Raw genomic sequence first — 19,622 nt, 5'->3', positions numbered from 1 at the left:
ACACTATTCATGTATTTGTTTGTATGTGTTTCATTTACATATAAACTTCTGTTTCTAATAGACAAACTTTTACTGCACATACAGCTTTCTGGAGCAAAGGTAATAAGTAAGAGGGCGCCAGTGATAAAATTCAGTGGTTTGCTGAGCAATGTTTAGACGTAACAGGCTTATGGAGGTGTATTTGAAAAGAAAGGAGATGTACAGCTAGAAAGTGCAGAAGAAACATTTAGAGCAGAATAAACAACCCTGTCAGTGAATGAAGAAAAGATGGTTCTGGATGTATAGATATTCTGTCTCTACTTGGCCATAATTCAGCTATACAACAAGGACAATATCTATTTATTTCTTTGTTCCATGACACAGATAGAAAGAAGGAAACAATTTGCCATCTCTGTTCTACTCCTGTTTCCAGTGGCTCTGGAAAGTTCTGTGCCTTTTGATAGATAGGTTTGTAGATAAAGAAAATGTAGATGTCATATTAATCTCTCTGTGCTTTTATCTCTTGTCTGTTCTTCTCTCTCTTTCACCTGTCTTTTGTCCTGTTTTGTCAGCTACCTTTTGATGTTTGCTAATGTTTAATAAATAAACATCAAACTATAGTTTTGCTGGCTGAATAGAGTAATATGTGTGCTGGCTCCAATCTGGATATGCAGATTAACTGGGAGTATGCTGGATGCAAACTAAATGGGAAATTACCCACACTAATTTTCCAACAAAAGATAGTTGTGTCTTACTACTGTCCAATTTTATTGCCTGATGCTTTCCCCCAAGCCAATAAGACTCTGAGAAGCTTCTCATGTTTTGTTTTATTACATTTTTAAAGAATGAAAGCTCCGTTCGTTCATACACACTCATAAGACTAAGTCCCATGAAACCCTGAATACCTTATTTATAAGCAGATATTCATAGAATCAGAGTGTAAGTGCACAGCCAGTTACAACATGGCTATGAATCCCAAAAGCCATTGCTGGGATCAAAGCCCCCACATGATCTTACCTTGTTTCATCAATTTGTATGTCCCCCCCCATTTAAAAGCTTCAGTTCTGAACACTGGTTTTAAAATATTCCCTTTAACAGAAAGAAGCATTACCTGTCTTTTTGATTGTCATATATTTTTCACTCAATGGCATTGAACAGTATATTCAGCTGAATAATTTGCTAATGGTGCATAGTCCAGAAGAATATTTATTCAGTATTGATGAATGATCCGTTAAAGAATGAAAAGGAAACAAGCACCGCCAGGCTTAAAAATACAAAGTGTAACATAAGGATGACACTAGAAGAACAATACAAATACTTAACTGCAGTGGTGCCATATGTACAATGGCCCCAAGGAAAGACATCACTGAGTTTCAATTCAAGGTTAAGAGCTGGAATATGCAAGCCTTTCAGAGTGATGAAAACACCAATCCTATATCTACTTCTCTGATTTTGATGATGATGATGATGATATCCACATTATGGAGGAAAGAAGAAGAAAATGAACAGATGATCACTGTTTTTCTTGGGAGCAAATTCAGTTTTAGAATACCAATTTCTCCCTAAATATGCCATGTTTGTTACCCTACTGATGATAGATAGAGAAAATTGCATGCAGGAGCTGATCCCTGGCATTTCTGCTAAGTCATCTTTAAAGAGGCAGGGGGAGAGAAAGCCACCAAGGATCATTGCCTTCATGCCAACTCACATTCCTCGCTTTGCAGTTCAGAACAGCAATTGTGATTATAATTAATGCCAGCTCCATGGCTCGCCATGCTAATTGATGGCATCTGTGAAGCTGTCTAATGGCTTCAGTTCCAGGCTGGAGGTCAATAGGTAAACAGAGAACAGTTTGTTATGATAGATCTCTCACTGATTTCTGCTCCAAGATTGAAAGGAAACAAATTCTTGCCCTTCTCCCCACACATTGAAAGGCAAATACAATAGAGAATATTTGGAGATCAAAGTGAAGTAAATAATAAGTTGATTTCTCTTCGGTTGGAAACTGTCATAACTGTTCCAAATCTGTCAGGTGTTGTTTTGGGTTTTTTTTTCAACTTCATTTAGTAGGCAGTGAAGTTTGTGTATGTTCTGATACACATTTCTCTGAACATATGCATTTCTGTTTACAGTTTTACAAAATGTAGAGTTCATGAAATTTCCTCTGATGGCTTCTATTTTTATGCATTATTCTGTTAAAGATATGCATGAAAATTCAGCCAAATTTTAACTGGGAGCAGAAAAATAATTATAGCTTTATATATGTTTATGCATTAATTCAAAATGCAAAATTAAGTAAGTTTGCTTTCAAATGGCAACTAAACACATTTGTCACCATCAAAATACAATTTTGTTCTTAGGCAAGTTAAACTGGACCTCCTTTGTCATAGATAAGTACTCCTTCCTTCTCCCTACACACCTGCCTATGAATCAAAACAGATGCTTACTTCTTTTTTTTTTTTACTTTCCTTGGGAATGAGTATGGGACTCTTATGATGAGCTCTTCCACCCCGAAACACATCATTGACTGGGTAAATTAGTCACATATTATTATGCCATTAAATGTTTTAACATTTATAGGGAGATTTCTGCCCTGATGACATATTGTGCTGATCTTCAGCTTTATAGATAAAATTTATTTCATGGAGATCTAGTTGGCAGAACTTAGGGATAGGAAGATTTTAGCAATTTTAATAGCTCTAATGAAAGTCTTTTAAGACACCTTTAAAATTCCTTGGACATAGTGTCCTGGTGGGTTAGAGGGACTTTTACATATTCATTGATTATGTGCCATCAGGTCAATCTTGACTTTTAGTGACCAGGTAGATTGATTTTCTCCGTGACGATCTGTCCCTAACTGTGATGGAATGAAGGCCAGGCTCAGGGAGATAAGTGTGTTCTTAGCCCCCAACAGGAGCATGGGAAGTTCAAGAAGATGAGGCTGGCACCTCCCTAAGGAATTCACGGTGTTGTGGCTGGCTGACTTGGGAACTAGGGTTCAGTCTGGGGAGATTTCTGTCTGGAGGTTGAAGCTAATAAATGCAACAGAACTGTATTTGCATTGTCTCTTGGAGTTCTTTGGGCTGAACCTGACACTAACCCTGGTCTTCCAATGGCACCCCCATCACCACTGCGACTGAGCCCCTCCACCTCACTGCTGGTCATCCTTTCTCTCTTTCCTTCCACCTTTCCCAACATTAGAGTCTTCTCCAGAGAGCTAGGTCTTCACATAATGTGATTAAAGTAGGATGATTTGAACCTGGTCATTTGTTCCTCGAGTGAGAACATTGGGTTGATTGATTCAATGATCCATTGGTTTGTTTTTTTGGCTGCCCGTGGTATTCTGTAGAGTTTTCTCCAACACCTAAGTGTTCTAAACAAAATTCAAAGACAGGATAACTTTCTAGGCAACTTATTAATACACTAGTGTAGAAAATAAAAATAATGATAATGAGTCAATGGGTTGCTGCCTGATGTGGGAGCTAAAGGAATATCCTTCATGCTACTTGAAATCAATGAACGACCAGAAACAGTGAAAACTGAGAAATCAGTCGTGTAGATTTGCATTTGTTACTGACCCTTGAAACCTATTGCTTGGCAGCTGCATTTGTAGAAGGCTCCATTAAACCACTTCATAGCCATTTCCCAATCTTCTGGGGGGATTTCAGTGCAATGTCCCCTGTACATGCATATATATGCTCAAAAGGCTAGCCAATTTTTATTTATATTTATACATTCAATTTATTCTCTGCCCTTCTCCCCCCAATGGGGAACTCTGGGCAGCTCACAAAGTATATAATCCTAACAGTGACTAACAATTCTTACAATTACAAATCTACCGTGCTATATATTATACTATGTAACCAGCAGTGGTCGCTAGGGAGTCATCCAGGCTTTTCCTCCTCCGTAGTTCTTTCGCGCCACTCGCATTAATCATCGCTCATGCCGGTTGCATTTGGAGTTCGGTCCAGCACTGGTATTTTTCTCCCCTGCGCAGCACCGCCAATTCCTCCCATCTAGACGGGAGTCCCCATTTATCTACTCGCAGATGGAATTGCTTTCGAACTGCTGGGTGAGCAGAAGCTGGGATGAGTGACAGGAGCTCACCCCGTCCCGTGGAGCCGGGCCCAATCAAAACAGATGCTTACTTCTTCTTTGGACCATTTCTGACCAGCAAACTCCAGCATCATTAAGCCCTGCGCCACCGCATCCCGTTTGCCTCATAAAGGTTTTGAGGGACAAAGACAAAAAGGGGACCCAAAAAAAAGTAGATAGATTTTGGATCAGCTGTTCACAACTTCTTCCAATCCAAATCCCATGAGATCACATCTCTCCGTCATGCAAGCACTTAATGATCTAACTTTGTGTATTGCTTTGCTAAATTAGGTACCAGAGGACAATGCATGAAGAATTCATTTAACTTATGATAGTGCATTCAGTCTGAAATCGCACACAGGGACAGGAAAATGTACCTTCTTGAAACACAATCGACAATACTCTATTTCAAAGCTGGTTGTATCATAAATAATAGAGTGCATAGCAAGATAGAAAATCAAAATGTGTGTCTTGTTTAAAGTAAACTTTTATCAGTGTTTGATATTCTTTAATTGATACATCTGTAGCCAAATTACGATCATCCTACATATCAGCTAGGGGAAAAAAATCTCTTCAGAATGATTACTGCATATTGGTGCAGGACTGTATTTCCTTATTTCAAACATTCGATGGCTTATTTCAAACCAATAAAAGGCACTCACAACTCTTTGCCAAGTTACTTTGATGTCAAATCGAAAATGATTCAATTGTTTTTCTAATCCAGACAATAAATCCACAACTGTATCTGCAAGTTAGGGAAATTGTCCCAAATTAAATCCCTGAAGTCTCCAGTTGAAAAGTCTCTGCATGTGAGATTGGAAAACATTTTAGCTTCTGGCCTTAGGCAGTGACTTCAATCAGTTAAAAATCTACTGCGCTGAATGGTAGGCCAGCCCTAACATTAGGCAGAAGGAGGCCGCTGTTTCAGATGACATATCCTGCAAGGCAGTAACATAGCCCCCAATCAATTTTATTGCCGTCAGATACAGTGGAGAATGCTACTCCATAACGATATGGAAGAAAAGATCAGTTGCAAGTTCAGTCTGTTTCCATGCATATAATGGGAGATGTGTCATCTTGTTTCTTTCCTTGGCCAGCAAAGTCATTCAGGCCTTGCTGCTGGCCTTTTTTTTTTTTTTTAATCGTTAACCAGCATTATATTTTGAAGGATGCTAATGAAGGCTTAGAGGAGTGAAGCACCCACCAACCACACATTAAGTGATTATTCAGTTAAGATTGGTTAGAAATGGGGATATAGAAAGAAGCCTAAACATGGGGTGCCTCTAGCTATTTGGGAACCCTACTTGGTCAGGATTCATGTTCAGTTGGAGATGTCCTATATACATAGGTCACCTTTCTCTCTCAACTCAATGTTGCATTTATATCACTCTTCGTTAATGACAAGAGGTTTCTGCCTTGCCTCCAGTTGAAATGGTAAATCGCTACAGGCTGGAGAAGAGGCTGCACTTTGGAAAATGACATTTACAGCATGGCCCAGGCTGTGAGATTTGAATAAAGCATCACCAAAAGGCAAAACTAAGAACTGTGATTTATTAAAGACAGGGAGCAGAAAATAGGATTGGCCATGATAAATACGGGCAGCCTGACTACTTGTACATTCAGCAGTTCTGCAAGTTTTAGGACATCTGTCTTCACATTCGGAGTTTCAGACAAAAATGCCTCTTCAGTCATACATGTCTACCGACTTTCAGTTTGCTTTGCTCAGGACAATTTGAAGGGCTATCACAGTCCATATGGATCTGCCTTGAAAAAGATCTGAATTTCTATGTCTATGGAAATTAGCCTGATAAAAACTGAAAAAAGGACTTTATTGTGATAGTACCCAAATTATGGAACTCCTTCCCCAAATATGTCCTAATGCTATTACATCTTTACATACATAATTAAAATGTGTGGGGTTTTTTGGTTGGTTGTTTGTTTGTTTGAATAAACTGTATGTTGGCTTGGAATTCTGGTATAGGCCACCCCAAAAATCTGGAGAAAGCAAAGGGCTTGGGAATGCTGAAATAGGCTAAAAATGGCAAAATAAAAAAAAAATGAAGATATAAACTAAAATATTTTGAACCACTTTTCACTTGACATTGTTAACAACACCAAGGAAACAGAATACATACATTTATTTAATGTTAGAACTGCACTCTATAAAGCAGGCACCCGTTAGTTGTGTAGCAACGTAACATATTGCAGAGGCATTAATTATTTAATTCTGCTTTTAAGTCTTATTTCAATACCTAATTAGCATACAATAACTGCCTTTCAAAAGTTAAATTAGATATCAGTGACATTTTGAATATTGCAAGATTTTCCTCCTCCTCTTTTTTATATTTCCTCTTTTATTTCGGTTCTTTGGCTCTTTTGTGCTATTGGAAAGGGTGAATGATGCTAGTTTAATTCAGAGATGTTGTTCTGAGAGAAGAATGATTAACACATCAAACTTGTTATGTTTTATGGCTTGAAAGAGAATTAGAATGATTGGGAGATAATCCTTTTGGATTTGTCTAATAAATAATTTAAAGTCACCTTTGATCAGTTTCCCAAAGAAAGAAAGACACCACAACCTTCTTAGTGTGTAAAATATTTGCAGAGTTTTGCTTCTTAAGAGAACTGCTAAAACAGATTGGAGGAGCTTGAGTGATAGTTTAGGCTAAAGCATGTTGAGAATTTTTCAGACTTAGGCTCAAAGGTGCCACAGTGACTGTTGCTTAAAATTCACCAATGGTTTTCCTTTCCCTGCTCCAGAAATGTGAATTTTGTGGAAAATCTAAGGCCCTGATTCCACTGGAGAGTTCAGTGCCACCAAAGAATGGGTCAATATGTCAAGTTTACTTTGGCTCAATTCATCACGTTCTGGTTTTTTGAGCTCCAGTTTGTGGTGTCAAAGTTCTTCATTAATTTGTCAAAGTATGCCCCAAAAATGCCCAGGTGCTTTTGTGTGCATGCATGGCCTAGTATTGACATTTATGCAATCCTTTCCGTAATATCCTTTCCATTTATATAAGTTTAAATTGATTGTGTTGCTAAATGCATCTTTTCTATTAAGGCACGCTTATGAAGTTGTGAACTGCATGGAAAAGTGAAAAAAATGTGGATGTTGTCATATAGCTGCATTTGGGTTTCCTTCCATATATGTTCAGGAAGGGCAAATTGGCCAAGTTTACATTAAATTGTGATATGGACAGAATCCCCCCCCCCCCTTTTAGATCTTCTTAGCAATTAACAGGAGCTGTGACAAATTTAGGTTCAACAAAGATGAAACACCCAAGGAGGAGAAACAGGCTATGATTGCACTTAACTTATTTAGAACCACGCACTAAAGTCTCCCAAGTTCTTCTTGTTCTTTTTACTCTTCCCCCGAGTATTTTCTGTGGGAAGATGAGATTTAGCAGCAAGAATGAAGAATATGTTGGAAGTGATGTGACTGCTCGCGGCTTGATTTTCAGATGTGCTAAGTACCAGAACACTTAGCACATCTAAGTAAAAGAAAGGGGACACATCTTAATATTCAGTGTCTCTGACAGTCCATTCCCAGGTGAATAGGGCATCTTTAGATCTTGCTGGCCTTTTTCAAATAATAATGATAATGCTGAATTTCAAATAATAATGATAAAAAGAAGATGCAAATAGAAGCTATGTGCCATTTATTGTCCTATTACATTAATAATGATTTCTTCTTCTCCTCTTCCTCTCTCTTAAAGGAAGGGGCACCCAGGGTAAATGCCACTTAGCATCAGTGCACCGTGTCTCAAGCATTTTTTGGAGTTAATTAAGCATGTTGAAGAATAGTCAAAGTGGCTTTGTTTTAAAGAGCTATTCCTTTTAAGACTCAAGATGGGGAAAGTGGTATAACTCCTCTCCTCTTCTGAGAGAATTCAGGATCTTATTAAACTTTCTTTAAGTGGGGATAACCTTTTCTAAATCTTAGATTGGCACTGAGAATGATGTGAGTTTCTTTCTTTTTGAGGGAGGATAAACTTTCCGAGTTATTTTGAAAACAACAAAGCGACATTCAGTGATGTTGCTCAGATATATGTATATATATATATTTCAAGGTTGTGTGGTCCAGATTTCTGTTTTTATCCACCCAATACATGCAAGTTGAAAGCTTCTTTTCACTTCTCATGTCTCCCCAGCAATGAGGAATGTGGTTCATTTCTTGCAGTTTTCAGGCAACAGAAAGGTAAGCAGGAAATTGGAGAGGAGGCTTCAAGCTTACCATGAACTGAGGCCATGAGGCACTTAAGGCTCTTAGATTAGTGATTGGAAAGATAGGACAATATTTTGATACCTAGTTTTTCTAACCCTTTTGGAATAGGCATGTCCAATTAATGAGATTAATTAGAATTCTATGAGAAATCTCATGGAGCAGGGACATTACTTTCCTTAGCCAGGCCATGCATCATCATGCAAAGGTTGTCTGAATGACAGTAAAAGAAGACATTGAAAGTCTATTTCCTCCTTTCATCATTTGCCCATTTGAGAGCTAATGTGATGTACTGGTGAAGGTGTTGGTCTAAGAAGGGGAGACCCAGGTTCTCATCCGCCTTCATCCACAGAAGTTTCCTGGGTGGCTTGATAAAAAGAGCAAAATGGGAACCCTCAGAAAGGATTGGGAATATCCGTTCAAATTTAGTTCTGACATCAATGAGAAATTGCTTGGTAAGGGTGTTAAGCAAGCAACGCGTTCTCAACATTATAATTTATTCAGGACTATATTGTTATACTAAAGTTGAAGTTTTACCATAACAGTGTAGTTTGAAATCCCAGGTATCTGAAAAAATTAATTAGTATTTGTATATCCATGAATAATTTTGGAGGATATTTATTCAGTGATGGCTTTTTCAACCTTCATTTCTAAAATGATTATTTAATTCCCAAATAAAGTCCTAAATCAGAAATATCACCAATGCTTTGTGATGAAAGAATTTGTGCTAAAGAAGGCAGTGTCCCACACCTGTGAGCCTAATTTGCATAGGAAATGTTTCAGATTTGCTTATATACTCTTAATTGAAAGTGAAGTTCCTTAAATCAAGTATAATTACAATAAGGGCATCAGTGAGAACAAAACCTTTTCCCCCCCTTCCTTTTCTATTACAGTAAAGACATTGTTACAATATGAAATGAATCAAAGAACATTTCACACTTTAAGGAAAATATATCTTATTGCTCTCCTTATTTAAATAATACTTTATTTGGAACCCTTCAGCATTTAATCTATTATTCAAACTAATTTATTTTTTAAAAAGTTTAAAGGTATTTTTTTATAGTTGCACAACAGAGTAGTTTTAAATATTTCTGGGAAGAAAATTTGTAGTATATACAAAAATATTTAAAATAACTTCCAGGTTGGGAAAACAGGCTTCAAATATTGTCATTGTTATATTTTTACTTCTAAGCTCTTCAACTCCTAAAATCTTAAATATTGGTTTTATGTTATATGTATTAAAATAGTCCAGCTGTAATTTCATGTGTACTGTCTTTTGAGCACAAAACCCTTCAATCAGTTCAGTTAAAAAAAGGATGTTTATATTATCTGCATGTCAGATCTAAAATAATACCTAGAGTCTTGGATAGTGGCTACATCAAAAGACTGAATTGATCTATCTTATACACACTGTCATTTTTTACCAAAAAAAAAAAATCCTTCTTTTGACACACACACACAACTGACACATATATCACATGCACACACTGTTCTTCAGCTGTTTTATAGAACAATTAAAGAGGACAGAACTTCATGGCTTTCTCCCAGATGTTCTCCACACAAATCCTTTAGGACCTTCTCCTGAAATAGAAAAGAATGAAGAAAGGTTTTATGTTTATATGTTACATATGGAACTTTGGCAGCATATTTTGGGAGTGCCAAAATGGTCATGAGTAGAGTTTCATTCCCAAAATGCCTTCTTAGGTATTTTATCCCTATAGAAGTCAAACTGGCGAGGATAGTCCCTACACTCACTGTCTCCAAAGGATGCTCGTTAGTAGCCACTGGCTTATCTTTATTGTTTGTTAGTTTTGTTAGATGTTTCCTAGATAGATAGATAGATAGATAGATAGATAGATAGATAGATAGATAGATAGATAGATAGATAGATTTCCAAATTGTAGAGTCCTTGGTGCTCTCTGAGCCTGGTTATTTGCTTGCAGACATTTCATTACCCAACTAAGGAACATCATCAGTGCAAGTAAGTGTGATGCTTATTGCCTGTTTATATGCAACAGCTTTATACAGATTTACAAATATCTGTAACATCTGTCAGATCTCCTTAGCAACAGTGAGGACTGGAAAGAAGAGCCAAACAACAATTCTCTCTGAGCTCAGGTTAATAAGAATGAATAAGGAAAAAATAAATGAAGGAATAACACAAGAATTCCAGCAGGTAACTTTGCTTTCAATGTGGAACCTATACATAGGCAGTTCAGCACTGGCTTTGTTCCTCCCATGGTTTTGGTGTAATGGGGAAGATTTCAGTCTCTTCTGAGAAGGCAAGTTATCTGCCTGGCTTGTTGTTTACACAATCAGTGTGGGAACCTATAGACAACCTAAGCATTCAAATAAAATAAAGATGGTGCATTTGCTTTACCAGTTTCCTGTGTAATTGATGAAGAAAAAAACTCAACTTGGTCAGGGAGTCTGGTAGATGCTAGGGAAAGTGTTTGTAAACACACTGGTGGTCTCTGCCATCATATTAGACACATCAGAAACTAGCTGTAAGGAATTAAAATAATACATTCCCGGTGTTGGGAGGACTTGCCAATTCCTTGGGAACATTGTTGGAACTCTGTGATTTTCTTCCTTCTGCAGTCCCAGCGCCGAGTTACATTTCACCTCCCCGATGGGTCTCAAGAAAGCTGCAGTGACAGTGGGCTGGGAGACCATGAGCCCAGCAGTACCACCAGTATGTCACATCCTTTGCCACTTGGTTTCCCGCAAGAGGAGTACTATGAGCAGACCTCACCCAACAGTCGGACAGAGGGAGATGGCAATTCAGATCCGGAGTCCAGTAAGTTAATTGTATCTGGTCATATTTACTTTGAAACTACTCCAGGGGAAGTCTGGCATGAGAGAGACTTGATCCAAGAGAAGTGATCGTTAACCGGAAGCAACCAAACGAGTTAAGGTAAGCAGATCATAATTCTGCCCAAAGGTGACATGCGTTCTCTACTTGCAACTTTCTAAATGATTATTTTACTTTGGTTTGCTTGGTGTTATTATGAGATTCAGATGATGAGTCCAAATTGTAACTTTCGGTCTGAGATGGGGGAAGAATAAAGCTTGGCAACCTGTAAACTTTAAAGCAGACAATACTAATTTGGGGAGGAAAAAATTCACAGAACAAAATCCCTAGGAATCAGGAGCAGTACTGCTATAGGATCAAGAAAAGGGTAATCTTTAAGCAAAGCCTGGCCTTGAGTGGTTCTATTTTAATTTCAGTTACATTGTTGGGCAGAATACAAAGACAGACTTTCCATTTTGACTGGGCAATTGAAGAACCTAAAAATTTCAGCAAAGTTGACAAAGGTATGATACCCCAATTGAGTGATGATGATGATGATTTGAATGTAGCTGTTGCTTCTAAAGTGCATTTTTAATATTTATGAATAGATCAGATAAAATAAAATTTTATATGATTTGTTTTCGAATTCTCATTGATCCAGACAACCAATACAGCAGTTCCTACATTTAGAAAATACCCAAATTATCATGTTACTGTTTAATTTTGAAGCCAATTGTTCATCCACTCCTTCACAGCTGCTCTGAGATAAAGCAAAATATTTCTTTTTAGCATCTGTTGAAAAACCAAGATGAATTATTGTTACTATTTTTAGCCATACTTTATTTACTTATGTTATTTTTAATTAGGGGAAGGGGCTATCCCACTTGAAGCAATTGAAACAAATATTTGCTACATTCGTCTGTCGAAGGCTCTGAAATGACCTGTGTTAAGTCCAAACACAGTAGAAGGGGAAGATAGGATCCCATCTGAAACAAATGAAAGACCTTGTGGAACCTAAGCATATCTACTCTAACTACTGTTGTTAACATAACTAACTACTACAGGCAGTAGACATCTCTTTGGCTACAAGAAATTTTCAAACCGTTTAGACTCACCTATATTTCTTCTATGACTATCTGACCCCTCGTGTTGATGGGTCATTCAAATTCAATACCAAGGATAATTAGTGTTGTGTAGTGAGAACTTTTATACCCAACTAATGTGATGTTGACTTCAACAGCAGCATTTTATTGTGAGCAATTGATTCCCCTTCCTGATAGTTTGGGAGTTATTTGAAAGCTACCAAAATATAACCATAAAAAAAAAAAAAGTATTTAATTACCCATAGTCCAGTAGTAGTGAGCTGTGTCAACAACATTAGTCAGAATAGGTAGTGTTAGCCTCCAAGTGGTATTTCAATTGTTTCAAATAGGATTCCCCCCTTCCCTTCAATCTTGGTTGGAATGATTTAACTTGATGTACATCTTTTGTAATTTTAATTTAAAATAGAAAATATCCATCATGAGGATTGTGTTGAACTTCAGCAGGTGAATATAACAACTATTTCATATAGCTATGTAGCATAAATGTAGCAAGTGTGTTTAAAAACAAGTATATGGATAATCTATCAGATACTGTTTTTCCTGGACTTTCAGAACAAAGTGCTATGCCAAATACTCCTGAGTAAATTTAGCAATTATGGGGTAAGAGAAAATAATCTCCTATGGATTGATAACTGTTAAAGGAAGTAATGTAGGAAGAAAATGACATTTCTCATGATGAAATTCCATAAAGAGGGAAACTCTCCAAGCATATGTATTTGACCAGTGAATTTTAAGAAGTTGATTAATAATCTGGAGTTAAAGATGAGTGGCTAAAACAAACCAACCAACAAACAAAAAATAACTCAAGCAAATAACTCCAGAACTAATTCCCCCAAATGGAACCTGGGTAAGCAATTGTAAAGTGATGCTCCTTTGAGCAATCAATGATTCCTAATTCTATATACACATTGTTGTGGGTTGAGCTAGTAGTGACGGCAAACAAAGGAATCATGGAGTGAAAAAGGCCAATTCCATGTTGAGAATTAAAGGGAAGGAAAGGAATCAAAAATAAAACTGTGCAATATCATAATGCATTTCTTTATATTCCGAATTATCTTGGAATGGTGTATGCAGTTCTGGTCCCCCCACCACAAAAAGTGTGTTGTAATGCTGTAGAGTTACAGAAAAGAACAATCAGATGGTTCAAGGGGATGAAGCAACTCCCTTATGATGAGGGGGGAAAGGTTAAGAAAATCTGCCTGGTATGGAAAAACAACGGACAGGAAAAAGCTCCTCCTTCTTTAATAATACTAGAACTAAGGGATAGTCAATGAAGGTTAGTGGTGGGAATTTGGGACTTTGGTACCACAAGAAATGGAGATAGCTATCAATTTATATCATTTTTAAAGAGGATTAAGCTAATTTGGGGAGGTTAAGACACTGAATAACTACAGGCATAATGACTGTTAGAGCTGAGTAAATTGGCAGTGTATGCTAATGAGCACAGGGACAGATTGCAGAGGACTGAATTAGTTCTTCATGAATGAAAGAAGATGCAGCTACTTTAATACTTGGAAAACAGGTGCTTCACGCATGGTCCTGTAAATTGCAAAACACTTATTCCTAAGCATTTGCGCAGCCATAATTCTATACGTTACTTTCTGTATTAGAAGCAGTCAACAGCCTGGAGGATGCAATTATATCCTGCTTATCAGCTTCCCCTATGCATCTGGGAGGGGAACATGTGAACAGAATGTTGAGTTAGGTGGGTTGTTGATCTAGTCTATCACAATTCTTCTTACACTATTACTTGACAATCACCTTGAAACACAATTGAGATTACAGGTTTTTTTAATGCTAAAAGACATATTATTCATAATCAAGCGGTAAATGCAGTTACAGAAAATATTAACCTCTTAGTAGGGACACGTTTTGCTTTCAAAGGATGACTATATGCATTCTGTCTGGGAGTGCTCCTTAACTGCACTGGTTTCCACCATCTTCAAAGTGGCATGCTAAAAATTAATTTGCAGAGACGGAGCAATTCATCTTACCAAGACACTACTATGTGATTGATCTTCTACATTTAATCTAATTAGGCTACACATAGGTGAGAGAATGTAATGGCTGAACTCTTTACTACAGGCTTTGAGAGAAGTCAACCTTTTATGGACAACCTACAGTGAATGTTCCCATAAATCACTTCTAGGGTACTCATTACTGAAATATTTGAATTAAAAGGGGTGGAAACTGATGAAGATCAAAAGATCACAGAGTGGGTTGTACATTCCCATTTTAAATTAGTGGATCTTTTGTACCGTCATAATTATGTACCATCATGTCCAGAAAACACAGCATCTTAAGCTTTAGGAGGTGGGGCCTATCAGGTGTGTCCATCTTTTTTATCACAGGGGAAGAATTAAGAAGCAGCTATGTGATGTTAAAAAATCAGACAAAACAGACAAACTTCATAAATACAGATTGGCACAGATGTTCAATTAACACTTTGAACCAGCATTATGTGCTTTTCCTCTGTAGAGTATTTTCGGTCCAGATGTATACTCACAGATCTTTCTAAGGATGTAAGAAGAGTTCTGCTCAGTCACACCAAAGGCACACCCAATCCAGCAGAATTTTCTATTTGCAATGTTCAACCATTTTCTTGGTAAATGAAAAGCAGGGCATAATAATTGGAAGATATAGTCACAATCATGCTAATATCAGAAGGGTCATTTCTATGAGACATATCTTATAGCTGTTTCCCCCCCCCCCCCCAGTACTATAAAATAGTTCCACAGTTAGTTCTTGGTTCATTCTTCAGCTTTATCTTCCTAACTAAAGGTCTCTTGCTCTCTTAAAAATTATATTTTGCTGCCCTTACATCTGCGATGTCGCCAAGAAAAATCTACTGCTGGTATATTTACACATTCATATGGACATGTGCAGCTAAAAAAAACCCTGCATCTATAGGTAAACATTCGACAAAATCGTAAGTAAAAAGATGCAGAAGGACATGAAATAAAAGACTGCCTATGAAAGAAAGCTGCTGGTGGTGGTGGTGATGGTGGTTGGGAATCAAGACTGGGAAGTCCTCTGGTTTCAAGGAAAGCTTGTTACTTCCAATGACCATATTTACTAGAATGATGCATGTATTAATCACTAATACATCCAAAATCAGTGTGCCCTTGAAAATTATCCAAAACTTCAACCAGTGGGAAATGCTTGGCCCAGACTTCCAACAACTGTGCATTTTATTAGTTGTATTGAATGAAAAGGGTTCTTTTCTTGAATCAATTCCAGGGGCATCCAGTTTAATTGAGATCACAGTTCAAAGTACTGATTCCTGCTGTAAATCCCTAATCGAACAGGGCCAGAATATATGGAAGCCCAGGTCTATCATCTAGAGAGAATATGAAAAGATTCTACCATACTATAGCAGAACTTCTTCAACAGGGCACTTAGATTACTGTGCAATATTGAAGATGGTTTTCTTCTACTAAGTCTTTAGGGATTCATAATTGTTCCTCTATGGTTTCAGATTCCTCTGGCCTGTAATATTACATCAGTTGAGATTTATTATCTTTATGTATCATCTCAAGCCTCTACGAGGGGAGAACCATTTGTAAATGTGTTAAATAATGCTGGGGTCAAAATGGACAGCCATTCAGAGAAGTTCAGAGTGGAACATTCAGAGTTGGGTTTTAAGATGGGTGGCCGTGTAAATCTTTTAAGTAAATAAATAAAGTTGTTTCTTTATGCAGAAAAGTTACACATGATGATAGAGGATTTTTCTTGGTAGTTTGGGAAATGAGATTATCTTGGCCATCTTAAATCCTATATAGATTAGATACAATACATGTTTTATAAAAGAAAGAGTGCCTGTTAGCTCCAAGTGTAGGAAGCCCTTATATTGTCAATTCTGTTTGAAAATGGCAATCACATGGCTTGGCCAACAGAAAGTTGATGTCACCAAGGTCTGGAATGTCACTGGGAATAAATAACTGTCCTTGCCAACACAGAATAGGGTAGACCTTCTCTTTACAATGAAGTTTGCTTCTATTTTTTTTTTTTAAAGTAGGCTGCCTACACCATAAAATAAAGTTCATATGACATTGATATTTCTATTATTTGTGAAGCAATAAGGCAATCCTTTTGATGACCTTCTGCTTTTCTTCTTACTGCCCCACCCCACCTTTCACTCTGTTTTATCTCAGGCTCCTTTTTTCTTGCTCATCTTTTGAGAATAAAAAAATTGCACCTTTTTCAGAGTTCCCTCTGAAATTTGAGAATAAAAAAATAGCATCTTTTATGTCTTTTCCACAATTCACAAGGTTTGGAAGCCAGGAATGTAGTTTCTCATGACGTGTGTTTTTCCCACCAACCTGCACCAGCAGCCTCTTCCGAAGACATAAGTGAGGGAAAGGATGAGAGGAATAATATCCCACATTTTTGTAGCCTTGTTTGGAAGCCACTAAGGAAATGAGCAATTTTACCTACTTCAGGGCAAATTTAGGCAGGGAATGAAACTCACCAGCATTCTTCCTGACCTTTGCTGCTGCTAATTGCCCACCATGTATGTTTTTGCAATATTACACCAAAATCATCATCATCATCATCATCATCATCATCTCCTCCTCCTCCCCCTCCTCCCAGGTCCTTGGGAAGGACTCAGTAGGTGGATAGAAATGCCAAATCCAGTCTAAACATCTGACTGACTGTGCGTCCAACCATAATATTAATAATAAAAGAAAAAATACAGAATACCAGGACTTGCAGATTGAAGTTGAATGCTTATGGAAAAAGAAATCTGCTGTTATACCATTTGTGATTGGAGCCCTTGGAACAATACCTAAAGGACTCCCTTGATATTTGGAAATTTTGCATTTCTCAGACCTGAACAACCCTAATTTTACAAAAAAAAAAACCCATCTTGCTAGGTACTGCCTATATTCTCAGATGCTACCTTAATAATTCTTAGGTCCTTGAGTAGGAGTTGAATTAATAGGTTTCCACCAGTCTTAAACTGTGAATTTAATTGTAGATGACGATGATGATGATGATGATGATGATGATGATGATGATGATAATAATAATAATAATAATAATAATAATAATAATAATAGATGGAACAGTGCAATAAGAATTTTATGTATTGTCTCATTTAGCCTTATATGAGGTGGGCAACCCAGTGCCTGCCAAGCTCTGAGCCTCCTTGATTTTTAGAGTCTCTATTTTTGAAAAGCCAATGAAGAGGAAAGTGGCCTTCTGCAAAGCACCAACATCAAACATCCTTTTTATTTCCAAGAAAATCGTGGAGTTCCATATTAGAAAATAAAAGTACTAAATATCTGCAGCCCAGGGATTTGTTTGGAAATGTGACCAAACTAGAGGCAAAGGATAAACTGGGGTGGTGGAAAACATCCAGTTTTAGGGACTAGAGAACATATTGGGCATCAACCACTTCAGTTTGTCTTCTGGTATGTGAATGTTTTGTGATTGGCTTCCCCCACCATGACAGCCATTACTGAATCACAAAGCCTGCAAATATACCCATAGCATAATCTCATTATTCCAGATGTTTTCAATATTCATCAGCAAAGGCTGCAAAGAAAGGTGGGATTTATTTTGCAGATCTGTCTGCCTGTCTGTCTGTCTTTGTATTATAACTTGCAGTCTTGTGGTTTGATGTTAGAATGAGCTTGCTATGGCTAATGCAGGGTGCAAAGATTATTGCATTACTACAGTTTATGATATTAAACCACCCTAGGATTCAAGCATAGTTAAAAATAATGAGCTGAATAATATTGTTTAGGGTACTGCTGGTGTCCCATGGAACACTCAAGTCCATAAGTACGTCTAAAATCTTCTTGAATACAATGTTAATCGTTAACTCTTGTTAAGTTTTAAAAGTATTAGTAACTGTCACTGCTACAGATTCCTGCAAAGGTGAAGAATGCTTGTCTACAGAGGTTGTAATCTTTTGCTGCTTTTCTGTAAGGAAGTCATAAAATCAGAAATTGATTCAAGAATGAGGTTGGAGCTAGGAGATGGAGTAATATTCCAATGTTACTTGTGCCCAGCTAGTCTATCAAACCAGATAGAAACAAGATAAGAAATAGTATCTGTGAAATCCATACAGTAGTTGTTTTATTACAGTCTTCTTTTTATAATACTTAGAAGGATCTCTTTTCACGTAAGGGCTGAAGATGGTTGAGTGGGAATCAACAATTCTCAGGCAAGACAGAAACCATTATGTAAACATTGATCAGATGTCTCTGACTTTCCAGGTCTGGAAAAGAATAGCCAAAAATCATCTGACCACCACCCCCCGAAAAAAAGGGAGAAAAAGGCCTAGAATATAATTCCTGAAACTGAAAGACAGATTGAGAGAGAGATGGCCTGATTTCTGTGTTCCACCATTGGAGGGTCTTCTCTGTGTTTACAGCTTCTTGCTTACCTGCAACTAGTTGTGTTGGGTCAGTGAAGCTTCAGGAGATTTATTGCCATACCTGGTGTGAATGACACAGATCACAACTAACTTCTTGAATATAGCCACTGCATTGATAGGAAGCTTCCATTGTACCTATTTGAGCTCTCTCATGGAAGAAAGGTAGATTATTAATGCAAGGTGATAAATAATGACATGGCTAATGCAAATTCATGGGATTAAACAAGTAAAGGATATGGTGTGATGCACCAGCTACTCAGACAAGTGTAGCAAATGCAGTTACTCTACTTCCTGCTGAAATGCCTAAAGTGATATTGACATGGACAGTGAACTAAAATGATCTCCAGGGGGCAACTTAACTCATCCACATGTTGCATCTAATACATGTGAGGCTCCATTATGGAAGGCAATGTTCATCTGCCCCTGAACCGATTTTCAACTTCTCTTGGATGAACCTTACCTTTACTACCTGTGTTTAAATATAGGACGAGAGATGTCCTACCATCTCCAGAATTAAGCAAATGAACCAGCCAAATAAAGAAGACTAATAAGTAATATCAGCCATTATCTTCCAAGGCTAATGGGTTCATTAAAGATCTTACCACACATGAAATTGACTCTTGCAGGAAGAGGATTTCTCAAGAAGGACACAAGTGCATCTAAAATACAAATCCTGTTACATAGAGGTGAACGTGTAAAAAACATAACTGAGTGCTCTTACTGCAGATATTCCAATCTTCAGTAAGGGAATAGGCATAATATGATGTATATATGTATCATACAGTATATATGCACGTATGTATGCATGCATGCACTTGGGGGCCCAATTCCAGAGGGCCTTGGGTGGTATAGAGCAATGTAATAAAATAAAAATACATAATGAACACAGTGATGAACACCTCTACTTTTAAAAGGAACAGAATATAATTTGATACCTAGAAATATAAATAAATAAAGATAGAGAGATAGAGAGAGATATTCTGGATTGGTCTTGAGGCATACTGAGTGGTCATCTAGGTAAAAATAAATGAGGTACTCCGT

The 19,622-nt window shown here is 37.4% G+C and overlaps 1 protein-coding gene across 2 annotated transcripts in view; it reads left to right on the top strand.

Moving 5' to 3' along the window:
* The window catches only part of PCDH11X (protocadherin 11 X-linked), a 552,416-nt gene that overhangs the window by 410,810 nt on the left and 121,984 nt on the right, over positions 1 to 19,622 (top strand). For both annotated transcript variants that reach the window (XM_088151587.1, XM_088151586.1), the window contains one exon: positions 10,898 to 11,096. In XM_088151587.1, coding sequence (XP_088007713.1) covers positions 10,898 to 11,096 — 199 coding nt within the window. The remainder of the gene's footprint in view (positions 1 to 10,897; positions 11,097 to 19,622) is intronic.

This window comes from Python bivittatus, unplaced genomic scaffold (genome assembly GCF_059951505.1).
Source record: "Python bivittatus isolate LINGU-HERP-01145 unplaced genomic scaffold, Pbiv_v1 ctg000670_np1212, whole genome shotgun sequence".
NCBI classification, from domain to species: Eukaryota; Metazoa; Chordata; class Lepidosauria; order Squamata; family Pythonidae; genus Python; species Python bivittatus.
Note: the sequence above shows the minus strand (reverse complement) of the source record. Positions and strands in the feature narration are given on the sequence as shown.